The sequence below is a fragment of the Micrasema longulum genome, unplaced genomic scaffold (assembly GCF_059751315.1).
Source record: "Micrasema longulum isolate JH-2025_06_02 unplaced genomic scaffold, ASM5975131v1 h1tg000498l, whole genome shotgun sequence".
In the NCBI taxonomy this organism is placed as follows: Eukaryota; Metazoa; Arthropoda; class Insecta; order Trichoptera; family Brachycentridae; genus Micrasema; species Micrasema longulum.
Genome location: NW_028277695.1, coordinates 177,132 through 194,806, shown reverse-complemented (window position 1 = coordinate 194,806; position 17,675 = coordinate 177,132). Strand labels below are relative to the sequence as shown.

The window sequence follows — 17,675 nt, the reverse complement described above, 5'->3', positions numbered from 1 at the left end:
GAAAGATAGTGCATTCCCAAATTTTGTTTTTTGTGTTCTATCATTTAAATAATCACTTACCATTTTAGCTCATTATTGTCAATTAATTCCTATACTTTTTAATTTACACAGTAGTCTACTTCTTTTGATTGTCTCAAATGCTCTTTTAAAATCTAAGAAAACGGCTACTATACACTCTTATCAGTGCAATGTTTACATTGATTTACAATATAGTTTACTGCAGTTTCAGTTACTAAATCCAGATTGTTAACTCACTAATATTTCTTTTTTTATGGTATTCAATGAGCTGTTCTTTTACTATCTATATCCAAGGATTTGTTCATATTTAGGCAACCCGTTTACAGGTCTATCTTCAACTTGCTTTGCATTGTCGACTTTCAGTATCAGTGTTATTACAGAGCTTTTCCATTTTATCTTACTGTTTTCTATACTGTATTTATTACATTTAAACATCCTTCGTTATATATTATTATGGATCTGTTACTATTTTTACTGTTTGGCTTTTAAACCTGAAGGTCGATATTGAATTATGTTTTTTTTTCTAGATAGTTTAATGGTGTGAAGAACTACTAGCCGCCACCATGAATGGCCCTGACAAGAGGATGCTGGAGAGAGAGGCTCTTCGGAACATGATCCAACAATGGAACGTCAACAGACTCGACCTGTTTGAGCTGAGTGAACCCAACGAGGTACGCCAATGAATCTATCATTGTAGATTTTTTTTATTATACATAGTGTTTTTCAGGGCCACGCTGCGAAACTTCAGAGGAAGATTTATTATGATGTACTTTGAAAAACATTCTAATGTTTTTTTTTTAAAATTGCATTTTTTAATATAAATATATATTTTTTTATTTATGTCTAAAAAATAACTTTGTGGTCAAACATTTTAACCAATGTTAGTAAATATTAGTATACAACCACTTACCGATTTTTTATATCTACCGGTTTCGAGACGTACCTGTTTCTTCGTCGGGACACTCACTAAACCATTATGCAATTTCTAAAATACACTTTTGCCTTTACCATAACTGTAGTATACACAGCATTTACAAAAAATGCATTAATTACATGCAGAGGTAAAGGGGATGCAAACACCACCGTGTCCGAACATGCATAGAAATGTTTGGATGCGGTGGTGTTGGTGTAGTGAGTGTCCTGGCGAAGAGACGGGTATGTCTCAAAACCGAGATACATAAAAAGGTTGGAAAGTGGTTATATACTAACATTAGTTTTAAAAAGTTGAGTTTACCTTGAAGAATGTTCCTCTGAAGTTTTGCGGTATGGCCCTGAAACATGGTGTATATATTCTCTGTTTTTTTTTATTCAAATTGCACCTCACAAGAGGCCCATTTCTTATTTTTTTGCCGTTCCTACCGGAGTTTGGCGACCAACATCTCAAACTCTCACGATCGTGGGTCAGTCTGCGCTGCTGCATCCGGCACACTGAACCACTGTCTAAGATTTCTAAGCCATGATGCTCTTTTCTATTCCATACCCCGCCTGCCCTCGTATTTTTCCCTCCATAATAAGTTGGAAAAGGGCATACTTCTCACTGCGGAAAATGTGTCCAAAGTATGAGGCTTTTCTTCTTTTGACGGTGGTCAGTAACTCCCTCTCTTTGTTCATGATGCTTAAAACTGTTTCACTGTAGACACGATCGGTCCATGAGATTCGAAGCATTCTTCTGCGCAACCAAAGTTTAAAGGCCGCAATTTTGTTCATCGTTGAGACTTTGAGAGTCCAACTCTCCACTCCATACAGAACACTGCCAATACATAAGTTTTTTTTGCTTTCCATTTTGTGCTTAGTCTCAGATCTCGGTTCCACAAGAGTTTCTGAATTTTATAGAAGGTTGATCTCGCAATCTCAATTTTGATCTTAATATCTGAATCCGGATTTCACTCGCTATTTAGCCAGCATCCTGAATATTAAAAATGGGTAACCTGTTCTATCCCAGTACCGTCTATAGTGTGATGGATGTTAATGCCTCTCTGTTTGCTGGTCACCACAACTTTGGTTTTTAGTGTTCATTTTGAGTCCGAATTCCTTACCTGCATTATTTACTGACTCGACAACTACTAGGTAAAAATCCTATAAAAGGAAATCAAACAGAGATAGGTCTGCCTCGTAGTCTAATAGTTGGCGCTTTCGCCTACCATACTCGAGGTCCCGGGTTCGATTCCTGGGGAGGAAATATTGATTTGAAAGGTGGTTTTACTCCAATACTTTTTGTTTCTGGACTGGCACTTGAAGAGTGAGACTGATCACCTTACCTTCATGAAACAGATGTATATACCCTGCATTTGGTGTAACAGTGCAGTGCCCTATGCACCACAGTCTGTGGATAGGGACATGATGATCGTGATGTCCTTCACTAGGGCCCAAAAAACTCTATTTTTTCACTGTAAAATGAATGACCAGAATCTGATACGAACATCAAATGTTCAGGATCTGGGCGTTAGATTTGTGAGCACCCTGACATTTTATGAACACATAGAGACAATCAGTGGTAATGCATTGAAGATGTTAGGATTTGTTCTGCGTACTGCCAGGGTTTTCGAAAATACCCGCGTACTGAGAACCCTTTACAACTCCTCGGTGCGAAGTAGACCCGAGAGTGGCTCGATGATTTGGGGGCCACATGAACTGAAGTACTCTCTTATGATAGAGAAAATCCAAAAGAAGTTTCTGAGATATCTCTACATGAGAGAGTGCGGGTATTATCCTTGGCTCTACCCGACCGAGTTTCTCCAGGGTATGCTTGGCTACAACAGTTTAGAGACTAAAAGGAATGTGTATTTGACTACACATTTTTATCGGTTGTTGCGCGGTGTGATCGATAATTCTGAGATTACGATGAGCATTGGTTTGTATGTTCCTGATAATTACCTAAGACAGCGTCAGCATAGATTGTTTCATATTCCGATATGCAGGACCAACCTGCCTATGGTTATGCCTGTTGGAAGGGCTACCGCTATGCTGAACAACATCGCTTTGGATAATGATCTGTTTCATGTATCCGAAGGGGTTTTCCGGATCAGGATTCTCCTACAACTTTGACATGAATCTCTTTTATGTATTTTTTCCTTTTTATAATATGTATGTATTGAATATATGTTTGTAATGTATATGTTATATTAAATAAATGAATTGAGTTGATGTATCTTAAGTTAAGATTTTGATCTGAATCACACGACGCGCACAAATAGTTTCAACAGAAATAATGTTATAGTCTGTTATAAATAAGATACACGTACCGTGATCATTATTACTTATCAGAATAATATTCCACAACTGGGAATTGTAAACACCACTATTCCATAGCCACATATTTGTCTGAAATCTTACAAGTGTAACCTAACCTGCTTATAATGCTACTTTCCTTAATCCTTCTCCCGTGAAGGGTATATTTTTAATTGATCTACTTTACATGTTTTAGCAAAAAAGGCACGCAGAGCTAGGTGTCAATTTTTACTTAACAATTAGAATTTTTTTTTTTTTTTTTCAAAATCATATTTGTAATTGATCCAGCTGAAAATAACAATCATGTCATATGCAAACCTACATTAAAATCCTGCTTTACTAAGGAAGCTTTAATAAGGAAAAATAAAATAAACACGAAACTTCATTTTATTCAATATTTATATTCTTTAGTTGAAAGTGATAAAAATTTGGTCAGGTAATTGTTTTCATGTTTATTCTTTGTGTCAGCAAAAGAATGGCTAAAAATATTTACAGTGAGAATGTTGATGCATGCGGAAAGCGGATGAGACCGAGAAAGACATGGCATGCCTGATCCAATAAATACTAGAAGATGGACATGTCAAAAGTATTATAATCAGTGTGGGTGCATGAGAAGATGTATGAATGTAGAGGAAGCGAGGCCTATATTCAGACAGTTCAAAATGGCATTCTATCCTCTGACTACCCCTGTGGAGAAACGGCGTAACGGTTTGTTTGTTTGTGTATATGGGTTTGGAAAGAAACTCAAAATCTTCAATACTGCATCTTCTTCTTGCGGTGCCTTGTCGGGTCCCTCCAACGTTGGCGATCACTATAGCGAAAGCATCTCGGTCCTGCGCTTCTCTTATATTCCGCAGCCAGGTCTACTGTTTGTTGGATGTACTCTACATAGGGATTCCTGGGAAAAGATGATCAGAGTGGTTTCCCGTTGCCTCCTGGTGCATTTTTCTGTAGGGGTCGCCTTACCTTAGCTGGTTGGTTTTGGTTTTGCGGCGCTAGAAACTCGCCTTTCATCCTCTCGTAATCTGCTGTGAACACACCTTTATGAGGTTTGTTTATCCCACTGCCCAGGGTTTCCGATGTGAATGCTAACTAGTTGGACTAGTCAGTAGTGCTGTCGGTGTTATGGGACTGGGCATTTACAGCATTTTATAGAATCACACCCTCCAGCAAGATGTGACTCACTGTGACCCTACTGACAGTTCGAATCCCTGGATAATTTTATCATATGTAACTAACCCATTTTTTTTCGACATTTTATATTCTATGCAGGTCATATCGGTTTCTTAATTATTATCATTTCTCTTGTGTAGTACTTAAGTTTATTTTATGAATTGTTCGCAACATTAATTACCAAAAAGTATTTATATTATTTTTAAAACAACTTCAGCAATGATTTTTTTATTTCCTCGTAATTAATTTATCATGCAGTTTTGGAAATAATTGCTAGATCCATTTGCGGAACATCATTTATACAATGAATAACCCACTTATTATTTCTTTATTACAGGATCTCAGCTTTCACGGTGTTATGAGATTTTATTTCCAAGACTCTGGCCAGAAAGTTGCTACTAAATGTATAAGAGTCGCTTCTGATGCCACGGCCAATGATGTTATAGGTAAATCTGTTTTCATTATACATTATTTAAAAGTTGATAAAATACAAAGGAATGTAATTTAATATACCTTCCCTTATAAGACGTGCATGTTCCCCTCAAGAAGTAGGTTTTATAGATCAAACTGTGTCTATGGAAACATTGATTGTTATCTGTAAATAATGTGTTTCCATAATATAAGATGCAACCCTTACTAATAAATGTACCTTGACCTATATTCTCATGACATAATAGTATTACAATATTTTGATTGTATCATAAAACATATTGGAACAATTTTAACAGGAATACAGTATGCATCCTTTTGATGGTTAGAGAGATGATTTTAAACACACAAAAAATGCATTTTTAACTTTATATCTAAGAAGGCCATTATTTTCTTTCTTGCAAATGGGGGTCAGTACCAAATACGCTCCTGGTGTCACTCCGACCTGTGTAGATCCATTGTGGCGGGTCCCTGTAAATAAATTCTTGCGATGTGCCTTTTTTGTGATACAAAGCTTCATTCAAGATCCAAGAGCAAGATTCATTCTAGCATGGTTATTGATGACTCAGGCCATTGATCTTCACAATTAATTTAAATAATAACAGTTTTTAAAAACAGATGAAAAAAAAAGGTATTTCATAATTATTATGTCGTCGAATTTCTCGGTATTTAAAAGGCAGCTGGTATGCAGTTGTGAGCATTATTTCTAATAAAAATGCAGTTTTTGTTGAGTGCAATTCTATAATAACAAAGAAAATAATACATGTGAATGGTATTTTCTTTCAGTGCTTTAAAACTAGTTAATGTTTTAATGTTAAATATGTAGCTAATTTTTAGAATGCGCTATTTGCACATTGTTTCTGTTATTCACTAACACCATGAAAACCAATTCAGTAAGCAGAAATAAATAACCATGTGAATTCATAAATGAATTTTGAACTTGTCTTCCCGTCCGTTTAAATGCAATGTATTTGAAGTTAAAATGGAGTTATTTCATCCCAAAAACATGTTCTATTTCATGCTAATAAACAGTTATGTCCCTTGAAAAACAATAAATCAAGGTTTCACCTTGTTTACTTATTTCCTAATGAAAAAAAAATTAGTGTTACATTTTTTGTTCCATTTTTAACCTCAGTAGATAGAGTTGTTTCTAAAATCAATCAATGGTGTAGATGATCAGTGTTTTTCAACCTGTGGGTTGCAAAGCCTTTTAAGGGGTCAAAGCAAAAGTAAAAACTGGGGTTTTAGGTTCTGCGTTACAATAAAATACAATAATTTCAGCGAGAAAGCTGCGTCTGTTTATTTTTTTAACATTTTCTGATTGGAGACTATTTCTCTTTTGAGTTTTCATGTCCACCATTGCGTTGAAGATAACGTCAGTTAACATAGATAGGATGTGGCGAATGGTATTAATCATTTCAAAGCTTCCCTTGCCAGCTCTGGATATTCTTCTTTTTCCTTCACACGGAAAACGTCAATCTTATGCGAATTAAATTCCCATATCTTATAGATTGTTCCGCTGCTCCTACCTTACTCTTGATTTCTCGAATATGGTCTCTATAGAAAGAAAATAAAATATGCCGCCGTTGAAATTGCTGTTTTACTCGTAAACAAACTATTTATTAAATGTATTTTGAGTTAATTAAATGTTTTATTTTATTTTCTAGAAACATTAATAGAAAAATTCCGTCCAGATATGAGAATGCTCTCGGTAGCTTCTTATGCCTTATATGAATTACATTCCCACGAAGAGAGGAAATTGGCAGGCGATGAAAAACCCCTTTTAGTACAGTTAAACTGGCACATTGATGATAGAGAAGGAAGATTTTTGTTGAAAAATGTCGACCATAAAACGGTATGTATCACCCAGAATCTTTAAATCGACAACGTATGTTGTAATTAAGCCGATGTACTAGAATTTCAACCCCCCATGTGCTCTGTAGCTGTAAGACTTGTTGGGATATTTGTTGTGTAGTGCCCCTGAGATGATTTTCACACAAATGGCACTATATAAATTATCCAAAAGAATACAATGAAAGCATCCACCCCTTTCCCGAAACTGTTCATAAAGACTTGAGTCTTTCTTCAGTTTCGCATATCAATATCAATTTTTTTAAAACTAATTAAGCGAAAATTTAATATTTCTTTACAATCAAACTGCGAAAATAACAAAACAAATAAACTTTAAAAACTTTCATTGTACCCCTCACTGCAGTATTTGTCAGTTTGTGATCAATCAAATACACATGGTCAGCACAATCACCTTTTTCTAATTTCCCAGTATGACAGTGGAGGAATACAGTGTTAGTTCTAAATTGAGACCGCGGCCGCACGCTCCAGATCCAAAAGAATGATAATCCATACTAATGTTAATAAATATGACTATACAACCACTTCCCACTCATCAGCGGCGCTACAGCCCGTCGTGGGCCCTGGCCTCATCCAGAATCTGTAACCATTCCTCCCTGCACCTCTTCACCAGTTCAGTCAGCCCGATTGCTCTAATGTCTCTGTCCACATTATCTAGCCATCTTCATTTTGGTATGCCTTCTGGAGTGGTATAAAGAATTTTCACCACTTCCTACTGGTCATATACTAATATTTACTAACATTAGTTAAAATGTTTGACCACAAAGTTAATGTTTTAAACATAAATAATATATTAACTCGTAACTAGTACCCAGTATCCCCAATTTGTAGTTCGTCAAAAAATTTCGAATGTGGTGTGATTAAATGGTCAAATATAGTTTTTAAATTTGCAAATCTATATTATAATTATCATAATCAATTGAGGCCCTTGTTGTCCACAATAAATGTTAACACATATTCAAAAGGTCCATTTTTTGTATGGTTTCTTCCAGTTTTAGCTTTCATTAGCTTATAACTGCTCCGGGGTTTGACGCCGGTAAGATTAGGGATATAAAACTATAAAATTCAAAAGTTGTTAAGGTCTTCTATCAAGATGGGTTGACCTTTTTTTTTTACTGAGTTGTCATTTATTTTATTTACATTTTATAATTTACAATTTATAATTAGACAAATTACCTGTTGCTACATTGCTATGCTGACCGAAATAATCATGTTTTTCTTGCTTCTAGTTGGTATTAGATTGGTATAGGGTTGTAATGTACATGTAGATATACTTATATCATAAAACTTACATTTTTAATGGCAGATTCTTTACTGTTACATTTTTATCGTTTACTAACCTAACATTTTGTGTGAATAAGTAATTGACATATCTGAATATTCGCTATCACTCTGAACAACTAATTAACTAAGGTCTGAGAAGCCAAATTTTCTAGCATTTGAAGCAAAATTCATTAGATGATTCGTGCAACAAGTATTATACGAAATATGAGATGGTATGATTTGATTGGTTAAGGCCTATATTATACACACCATATTTTTTTATTATTCTGGCTTCAATATCGTATCTTCAAACATTCTTGTATAACAATTAGTTACATTTTACTCTTACTTTTTCATTACTCTTAAATAGTTCATATAAAAAATGTTGTTTAAACCATTATTTTTATTTTTCAGTCTTCTGTAGTTAGTAATGTGGATGCCAACTCTAATTTTAAGAGAAAATTATCAAAAAGAGAGAAAAAAGAACTGAAGAAAAAAGAAAAATTGTCTCGAATGAAATCAGATGTGACAAAAGATGAAAATTATCCCGTAGCAGAAAAACTTTATACTGGTAAACATTTAAATGATATAATTTATATATAAAGAAATATATATCAGTGTTGCGTTTTGTTAATATAAAAAGAAAAGAAGGAAATTTCCAGGGTTCAGAATATATGCAGTATTATTATGTAGATTATATATTCTGATGCCAGTTGAACATAAATGAGATATGCTTAGTAAGTTTGCGGTTTAAAACAAAAATGTTTAATTTTAATTCACTCTCAAAATATAGTTTCATAATATTTGTTTTACTCTTAATACCTTATTACAGCAACTTGTAAACATAATGTTTTCATTGCAGAGTTACCTGAAACATCTTTTACCCGATCAATATCTAATCCTGAAGCAGTAATGAGAAGAAGACGCCAACAGAAACTAGAAAGAAAGCTTCAGCAGTTTAGATCTAAAGACGGGGGTCCCGACACCGGTACATTCTTTTCACAATTTCTCAACTCAAAGTAACAAATCTAAACTCCAATTTTTTACCTCAAGATTAGAAAATTTACATCAAATAATCGGTTTCTTTTGATGATTACATAGTACCATTTAGTTTTCATCAAAATTTCAGACAATTATTCTAATTTTCTATGAAAAATCTGAGTTTAATGTATCAAAAAATATTGATAACTTTCTCACATTCTCGTGACAAGAGTCCAGGTTATTTATTAATATAATCCAGGCATAACTAATTAATTAATGAATGTAAAATTTATATTTGAAGCACTAACTTTGTAATTAATCATTATGATAAAAAAATGTATAAAATAGCTTTGTTTTTAACCACATAGCTAGATCATATCCAACTCACTTCACACTTCCTATCTTTACAAGAACAACATGACAAAAAGACTTGACTTATTAGCTCCATATGTTTCGATGTAATAATTAGTTATTACTGCTAAAAAGCTTGTGTAGCTTTTGAAACTGGTCGGTAGTTAAAATAAAAAAATAAATGGTTAAAAACAAAGTTTATTTTTTATTTATTCTATTAATAAATGGTTCATTAAATCTGATTAAATGAATGTATAATATTTTACATTGTGTGATTTTTTGTTGCAGGAGGAACCTTAAAAATATACGGAGAATCGTTGTGTTGTGATGTGCCTTACAAAACTCTATTACTATCAATAAATGACTGTGCAGCTAGTGTTGTTAAGGAAATGATGGATAAATACGGACTAGGAAAAGTAGACCCTCAAACATTTTGCTTGGTTCAGGTAATTCTATCATTCAGATTTAGTAAATATAGCATAGTGTTCATTTCATATCAGAAATACTTTTGACATTTTTTGCAATGGTTCTCCGTCTCGGTTGTATACATTATGAGTAGGTACTAGGGCTGTATGATAAGTACCTACTTATGTAGGGAACGAAACGCATATTTTTTTTTGTTGATATATTTAATTATCAAAATAACCTTCTTTTATCTCGATACATATAGTCCTGAGATATTACAACTTTTTAAAATCATCCGAGAAAATACGATTTGTCAAATTTTGCAAAATTGGCCTCTGTTTCGGCGATGGCCTTCTCGTTTGTCATGAACCGCTTTCCGCCAAGCTATTTTTTCATATTTGGAAACAAAAAGAAATCACAGAGCACCAAATCTGAAGAATAATGGACGAGTCAGCAATTGGTAGCATAATTTAACTAGCTTCACTATGGCGATTGCAGACAGGTAAGCTGCTGCGTTGTCAGGAGTAGTTTGTTTTTAACAATTAAATCCGTTTTCTCATAATTCAGCATTGAATCGGCCTAATAAATCAGCATAGTACTGCCCAAATCGTTGGTGAAGATGATGCTATGACCTCTCCAGCCGATGCAACCATCTCATCTTCTTTGAAGTAGATTTGCCAAGTGAAGTTCACCGTTTTGACTGTTATTTAATTTCTGGCGCGTATTGATGGATCCATGTTTCATCAACAGTCACGAAAGGCTGCAGACAGTTTTTCGGATTGCGCTTAAATATGTCCAAACAGTGCTCTGAACTTACCGTGCGATTCCGTTTTTATACCGAGGTGGGCAAACATGGCACACGTTTCGCCAACAGCTTTGTCATGCCTATTTGGTTTATTATAGATATTTTATATGCTTTCAATCGAGATATTACAATGTCAGCAATCTCTAATCTTCATCCAGTGGTCTGCTAACACGATATCGTGGATTAAGTGGACCATATCTTCTGTAGTCACTTCATTTGGACAGCTTGCGCGCTCTTCGTCAAAAATAGAAGTTCGGCCGAGCATGAATTCATTGAACCGATATCTGATGATAGTCATCGAAGGGTTCATGGTCTTAATAAATGTCATGTCACTTTGCTTTGATTTCCGCAATAAAAAAAATGAGAATTGTATCACTGACTGATATTGCTCGTTGCCCATGGTTGCAACTAAATATAAATTTGTCCACCTTCAACAGCTACCAAAACAAATTTACTCGATAAACCTGTCAGAAATTTTGATAGGTGGCATTTCAAAGGTGACTTTAAATGTTGGTATACAGATTTTGAGTCAGTGGCGTCATCAATCATTTAACACGGAAGTTTATCATACAGCCCTCATAATTAATTATCGAGTGTCCTTGTCTGAGCGATAAAAAATACAGTTTTGTGTGCGGTCCGGGTTCGACTCACGGGTAAAAAGGTCTGGCACTTGAAGCGTAAGGGTTATCACCATACCTTCATGTAACAGATGATCAATATACGATGCATTTAGTGTACCAATGCAGTGCCCTATGCACCAACAGGTGTGGACAAGTGGTATGATGATGATGTGTGTGAAAATGAACCTGAATCCTGGACGATTGTTTTTTACTCGGTGGCTACTCTCAGGTAAAAATCCTGAACAAGGAAATCAAGTGGAGATGAGTCCGCATCGCAGTGTAGTGGTGGATCATTCGCCTACCATACCATGCTTTAGCTCCCAATTTCGATTTCTGACAGGTTCAAAGTAGATAGATGGGCAGGCTATCTCCGTGGAACAATGATTACCCCCAGCACCGTGTTTGGCCACCAGCGGGTGCATTGTCTTCGTGTGAACACGCACGGATAGGACCTTGAAGGTGTCGCTTCTGCACATTTTTTCTGCTGAAAATGGAGACAGAAAATATAATTTTTATTATTTAGTTCATTCTTTAACAATTCCAATACATCTTGGTATAAAATAAATTATATTTTTCGCAAACTCGCTGGTAACAAACGTCAGGTATTAATTTTTCCAGCTTTCACCGAGAACAACAGCCAAATTTTTTTACTGTCCCAGTGTCCTGTCCTGCGCATTTGAGGCTGTTCACGGAGCTGTGTCAAGGCAATATTGTTCTCGTGTGAACATAGCCATTTCATCAAAAACATTAATCCAAAATTCTAGTTTTCACATACAGAACTGTATTCTTTATCAGGTGTATGGATGTCATTAACTAACATTACATATATTATACCTAGGTTGACGCTCAAGACAAATCGGAATACATTCTCGATGATGACGAATGCCCTTTAGCCATCGTCATGACGCAGCCACATAGGGGTAAGTGAAATACACTGTTATTTTGTACTTCTTGCTAGAAATATATTTTTATTGTTATATGTTATTCTAATACATAGTTTTTTCACAAAATTCAAATAAGTTTCCATCAGCATTATTAGACACATTGAATTTCGCGGGGCACCTCGGTCGGCTTCATTTACTTTTCTAGTTTTGTGATTCTTTCGTCTCAAGGAAAATTTATGCCTCGTTTCTATGTGCTGTTCGGCCAAATCTGATTTGCAAATATCTCGACAATAAATACGTAGATGATTAAGTAATAAATAAATTACATCAAATTGTGGACTGTGAAACGACACAGAGAGAAACGAGTGCGATACAGTACAAACCGATTTGTGGTCCTGTGGCTAGTGTTTTGGATCAGAGGTCCGTGGTTCGAACCCAACTCTACCACAAATTAATTCTCATTTTCTAATAGCAAGTTATTTACAACTCGTATTTGGGTAAATTATAAGAATGTTACACAATACCCACACATATTAAATAAACCCCGATGAAGCACGCTGTAATGCTATACGAAATGTCGGAAAAACTTCACAACACAATAGCTCAGAAAACCTCATTGGGCAGAAAATTTACTGTTTTGACATTCCTAGTATTATAAGCTTTTTATTCTTACTTCACAAACGTTAAAAAAAATATTATCAGTCTACAAGTGTATACCTACATTTTCTTCCTTTAGTGTTGTAGAACAGCATTTGTTAAATATATTTGAAGTGAAATGTTATTGGGTTGGCAAGAAAGTAATTTTGGTTTTCACACACAGACGGCGTTGTAATTTATTTAAATAACTTCTGTCAGTGTTTTGATTTTTTCCTTTTGATGTTTGATATTAATCATATTAAGGTTACTTTAAATTGTAATTATTTTTTTTCAATTTGTGTGTATTTTTTTTTTTCAATTTCAACATGAAGTGCAAAAACAAGCATTTTCTACGTATTTTTTTTATTTCCGTAAAGGAAATGAAGCCGCTGAGGTTCACAAAGAGATATGTTAAGTTTATGGTATTGATTGCGCAACAGAGCGCGCGTGTCTGAGTTGGTTCAAAAAAATCCATTCTGGAGATTTCTCACTAAAAGATGATCAACGTTCTGGTTGACCTACTGAAGTTGATGATGACCAAATCAAAGCCATAATTGAAAAGGATTGTCTTATAACTGTTTGAGAGATTGCAGACGGGTTAAATGTATCGCATACAATAATTAAAAATCACTTAAAATGACTCCAAGAAGCTCGAATGGGTTCCGCATGAATTGAAAAACATTCATGTAACACAACAAATCAATATTTGCAATATGCATCTCAAGCGCAATGACCGCGAATCTTTTTTGAAACTTATCATCGTTGTTGATGAAAAATGGGTCATCTATCCTATCATAATTCGAAAATGATCATAGTCCAAGCACGATGAACCAGCACAAACCACATTGAAAACCGAATTGCATAAAAAATTCTGTCTGTTTGGTGGAACTACAAAGTTGTTGTGTATTTTGAGCTCCTTCCCAAGAACCATACGATCAATTCAGATATTTACTGTCAATAACTAATAAAACTGGTTGAAGCGATGAAAGAAAAACAGCCAGAATTGGCAAATCTCTCAAAGATGGATTAATAAATATTATTATTTATTTATTTGTTCTTTTGCAATTTATGTATTATATTTTTTACATTACATATAATGTTCTTGGTTGTCCCATGCCGGGGAGTCATTTTATATAATTATGAAACATCATAATCTCAAATACAAACACATAAAACTATTTTTTTTATTTATTTTTTCTTTTTCTTTGCATTTTACAATACGTATACATAAGTTAAGAATAAAAAATACACTATTACATAACACAAAAAAAATCCCTGTAATTTGAATCAACTGTACTTTTTATGCTACCTTCATGATTTTTTTTATGATTAAGGTACAGTAAACCCACCTTTTAGTACTGTGAATAATTTGTAATGCAGTTAGGTATGAGATTAAATTCTCTTTTGTTTAGTATTAGACCTTTAGTTCAAGGCCTAACTTGGCATGTATCGAGTCCTTCATATCTGAGTGCACATGCACTGAACCAAAACTCATAATAGGAACTCCGTTATTCATTATTTCCTTTACTTGTTTGTGATATATGTGCTATTGAAAAATGTTTACCGCATTTTGTCTTTGTAAAGATTTAATGTATTCGTCTAGATATTATTATTACGGATAACTTATATAACACCATTTTTATAAAATAATAACTCAAAGGGCCCTTTAGAAAGTTATTCTATGTCACATAAGTCTATATCGAATACAAAACTTTATATTATTGTATCTCTCTTATTTTTTAACTTATGAAGTTGTATTTGGCTATAACAGGCATAAATTATTAAAAATATTTTATAAAACAGTATAGGTATGAGTATGTTATTTAAAAAAAAAAAATACATGTATTTCAAAATAACTCATATTTTCCTTTAACATTACAGCACTGTTAGCAAATGGATATTTTAGTACAGTCTTTTTAGAGTTCATTTGACTTAAAATTTATAATTTATGTAAAACAATTCATTTTATCACCACGTGCTACGGATTTATTAAAATAATTTAAAGAATATGTGGGTTTTAAGTTTTTTCCTAAACCTCACTTCACTCTCACATCTTTGCACTTCTGGTGGGTGAGGATTCTGTGCTACTTGACCTGCAACCGCAATTACTCGTTCAGCAAATTTAGTGTGTTGGTTGCGTACACGTATAATGACTTTTCCCACTGCTGTAAATGTAGCTGAGATTAGCTTAGATAAGCGTTAGACGTCTGTCAACTAGTTCATCTGGAATGCATAGTTCTTTTAGATATTTCGGAGCAGAGTTGTGCAGTGACTTCTACATAAGCCAACAGAGTTTGTATTCCCCATCTGTGGAAAACGTAGCCAGTGTTATTCTCGAAGTAGTGGAGTGATATTGAACTTAGAGATTCCAAAAACAAGTCTCGCTGCGTCGTTTAATACGGACTGAAGGCGAATCATTTTATTCGTTGATAGATCAGATAGATTTAGTTGTTAGTATGTTTGCCTACCATGCAAGAGGTTTGGCTTTGATTCTCGGTAAAATTAAATTAAATGTTTATTAAAAATTGTGTTTTTACACTTCAATATTTTATAGCCACATGGGTGGGCACCAATCCTGTGTTTCTATTGGTTCTTTTATTTTTTGCACTGATTCTTTCATGAAACAAATAATCGAGATATGCTGCGATTTGTAGAGTACCCTATGCACCAATAGGTGCAGAAAAAGGAGTTATGATGATGAATTATCGAAAAAAATAGAAATAATCTTTAAATAAGATTGTCGCAATCAAGCCTTTTTAAGGCAATTTATTTGAAAGTCATGCAAATTTAAAAAAAATTAATACCCCTTATTTAAATTAAATAAATTCTTTAAATTATAAATAAAAATATTAAAATATTAAGTACGTATTTATTTTTAAAAATTTAAACTTGTTTTACAATTGAAGTAACGATTTTTGTTTAAACGACTTTTTCATTATTATTACTTGTGACGTCATTCAATGTTTTTTTTATTGCGATCTTTTATTTTGCGATTTTATATAATATCTCAATTTTAGGCTTTGACCTTTGTTTATTTTAAATATTTAAAACCACGTAAAAATGTGATAATTATGTATTATTCATACAGTATAATCATTAAAAAAAAACAGTTGTACAAGTGTGCACCCTCCCACCCCGACTTGCTAGAAAAACTATGTTAAAAAAGGGGAGCTCAATTATATACAGTTAAGTTTTGTGTTGGCGATTAACATGAATTATTTATGTTCATGTAAACTCCGCCGAAATCTTCTACATTATTGAGTATTGGATTTTTACCGAACTTTATATAATTAAATTGAATCATACCCAATAAATATGATAATACTCGTAGTTGCGTAGGCGCGCTCAGACCTTTCATTACAAAGGGATGGTAGGAGATTTACCGACATTAGCCGATATAATTTAAGTTGAAATTTGCATTGCAAATAGATTTTTTGCAAAATAAATCCATTGCTTTTGTTGTTTACATCGTACCAATCAAGTTATCATAAAAAATTCGTACAATTATTCAAATTTTCAATTAAACCATTCTATATTATTTATGTTTAAAGCATTAACTTTGTGATCAGACATTTTAACCAATGTTAGTAAATATTAGTACTCACTGACCTTTTCGTGTCTACCGGTTTCTAATACTAAAATACACTTTCGCCTTCACCACCACCGTAGTATACATAGTATTTACGAAAAAATACATCAATTACATGCAGAGTTATAGGGGGGATGCAAACACCACCCCGTTTGAACATGCACTAAAAATTAGGTTGGTTATATACTAATGTTTTCCAACATTAGTTACAGCATTTAAGTCTGCCATGTCAAGTAATGTAATTAGTTAAGTTAACGCGAATTTTCCACGCAAAAATCGTCTCTCGATCGTTAGTAACAAACGAGGCCCGTCATGTTATAGTACTAACGGAAATCTCCATTTCTGTCGCAATAAAAATAATATGCAACTGTGTTGTACAGTATAGGTAGAATACCGGAAATGTTAAAGAAATCTTCTATTATTGTGCCTACTTAATATTATATAATAACGCGGCAATCAGATTTAAATTTTAGGTAATTTAATAAACCTTTTTCATTTATCCACATTTTGTAGTTTGTCACGGGAGGCTCCTCATCCATTTTATATCGACTCAGTTCAGAATCGCAGCCCAGAGTGCGCGCAAACTGTCGATCACAATAGGTCAGCAGTCAACACGCGATAGCTAAAAATGCAAACACGCGATATCTCTTTCGAGTTTCGACATTTCGTTATTTCGTCCATTCGACCTGTTGGGAGCCCTAAAATAGTAGACACGAGGCATTTGCATGACACGCAACTGTCGCAAATTAAAAAAATATTCCGCCGGGCCGAATAGAGATAGATCGATAGTAAATTAATCGATTTTCATACCGGCAAAATTTTTACGGCGGTTTTTTTGACAATCGTAATTTTGTTTGTTTTTGTTAATCTTAAATTCGGGAGACAGAGATTTTTATTTTGTATTTTATACACTGGTAACGGTTAAATTCGGAAGATAGAGATTTTTATTTTGTATTTTATACACTGGTAACGGTTAAATTCGGGAGATAGAGATTTTTATTTTGTATTTTATACACTGGTAACAGTTTGAGCTTTAAAGAACGACAAAATGTCGTTTGTCGATTGGCAACTTGAGAAATTCGGTAATACATTGGAGACAGATTCTGATGTGTCAAAAACAACGCTGACAGACGAATGTTACTAAAAAAATTATCATATGTTAACACATCACTTTATGTTTCATTTCTCAAGTTCTACTATGATTTGTAATTATAATAATCACTTCAAATTAACGAGTAAATATAAGCTCAGTGATTAATCAAAACATATTTCATTTTTAGAAATATGTTTTACAATAAACCATAGAATACCTTGGTTGTAAATATTGCTTTTTGTTGTTTACGTAAATAATTGTATATCCCGTAGTCTCCCAATTTTTATTTAATTATTTTCCTAATTCAATATTTTTTTATCATTCAGTTCTA

The 17,675-nt window shown here is 33.7% G+C and overlaps 1 protein-coding gene across 3 annotated transcripts in view; it reads left to right on the top strand.

Annotated features, from left to right (window-relative positions):
• The window catches only part of cno (adherens junction formation factor afadin), a 60,292-nt gene that overhangs the window by 6,885 nt on the left and 35,732 nt on the right, over window positions 1–17,675 (top strand). For all 3 annotated transcript variants that reach the window (XM_088227293.1, XM_088227292.1, XM_088227291.1), the window contains exons 2-8: window positions 546–689; window positions 4,757–4,865; window positions 6,516–6,703; window positions 8,395–8,551; window positions 8,843–8,968; window positions 9,601–9,758; window positions 11,981–12,062. In XM_088227293.1, the coding sequence (XP_088083419.1) occupies window positions 582–689; window positions 4,757–4,865; window positions 6,516–6,703; window positions 8,395–8,551; window positions 8,843–8,968; window positions 9,601–9,758; window positions 11,981–12,062 (928 nt within the window). In that variant the 5' untranslated portion in view covers window positions 546–581. The remainder of the gene's footprint in view (window positions 1–545; window positions 690–4,756; window positions 4,866–6,515; window positions 6,704–8,394; window positions 8,552–8,842; window positions 8,969–9,600; window positions 9,759–11,980; window positions 12,063–17,675) is intronic.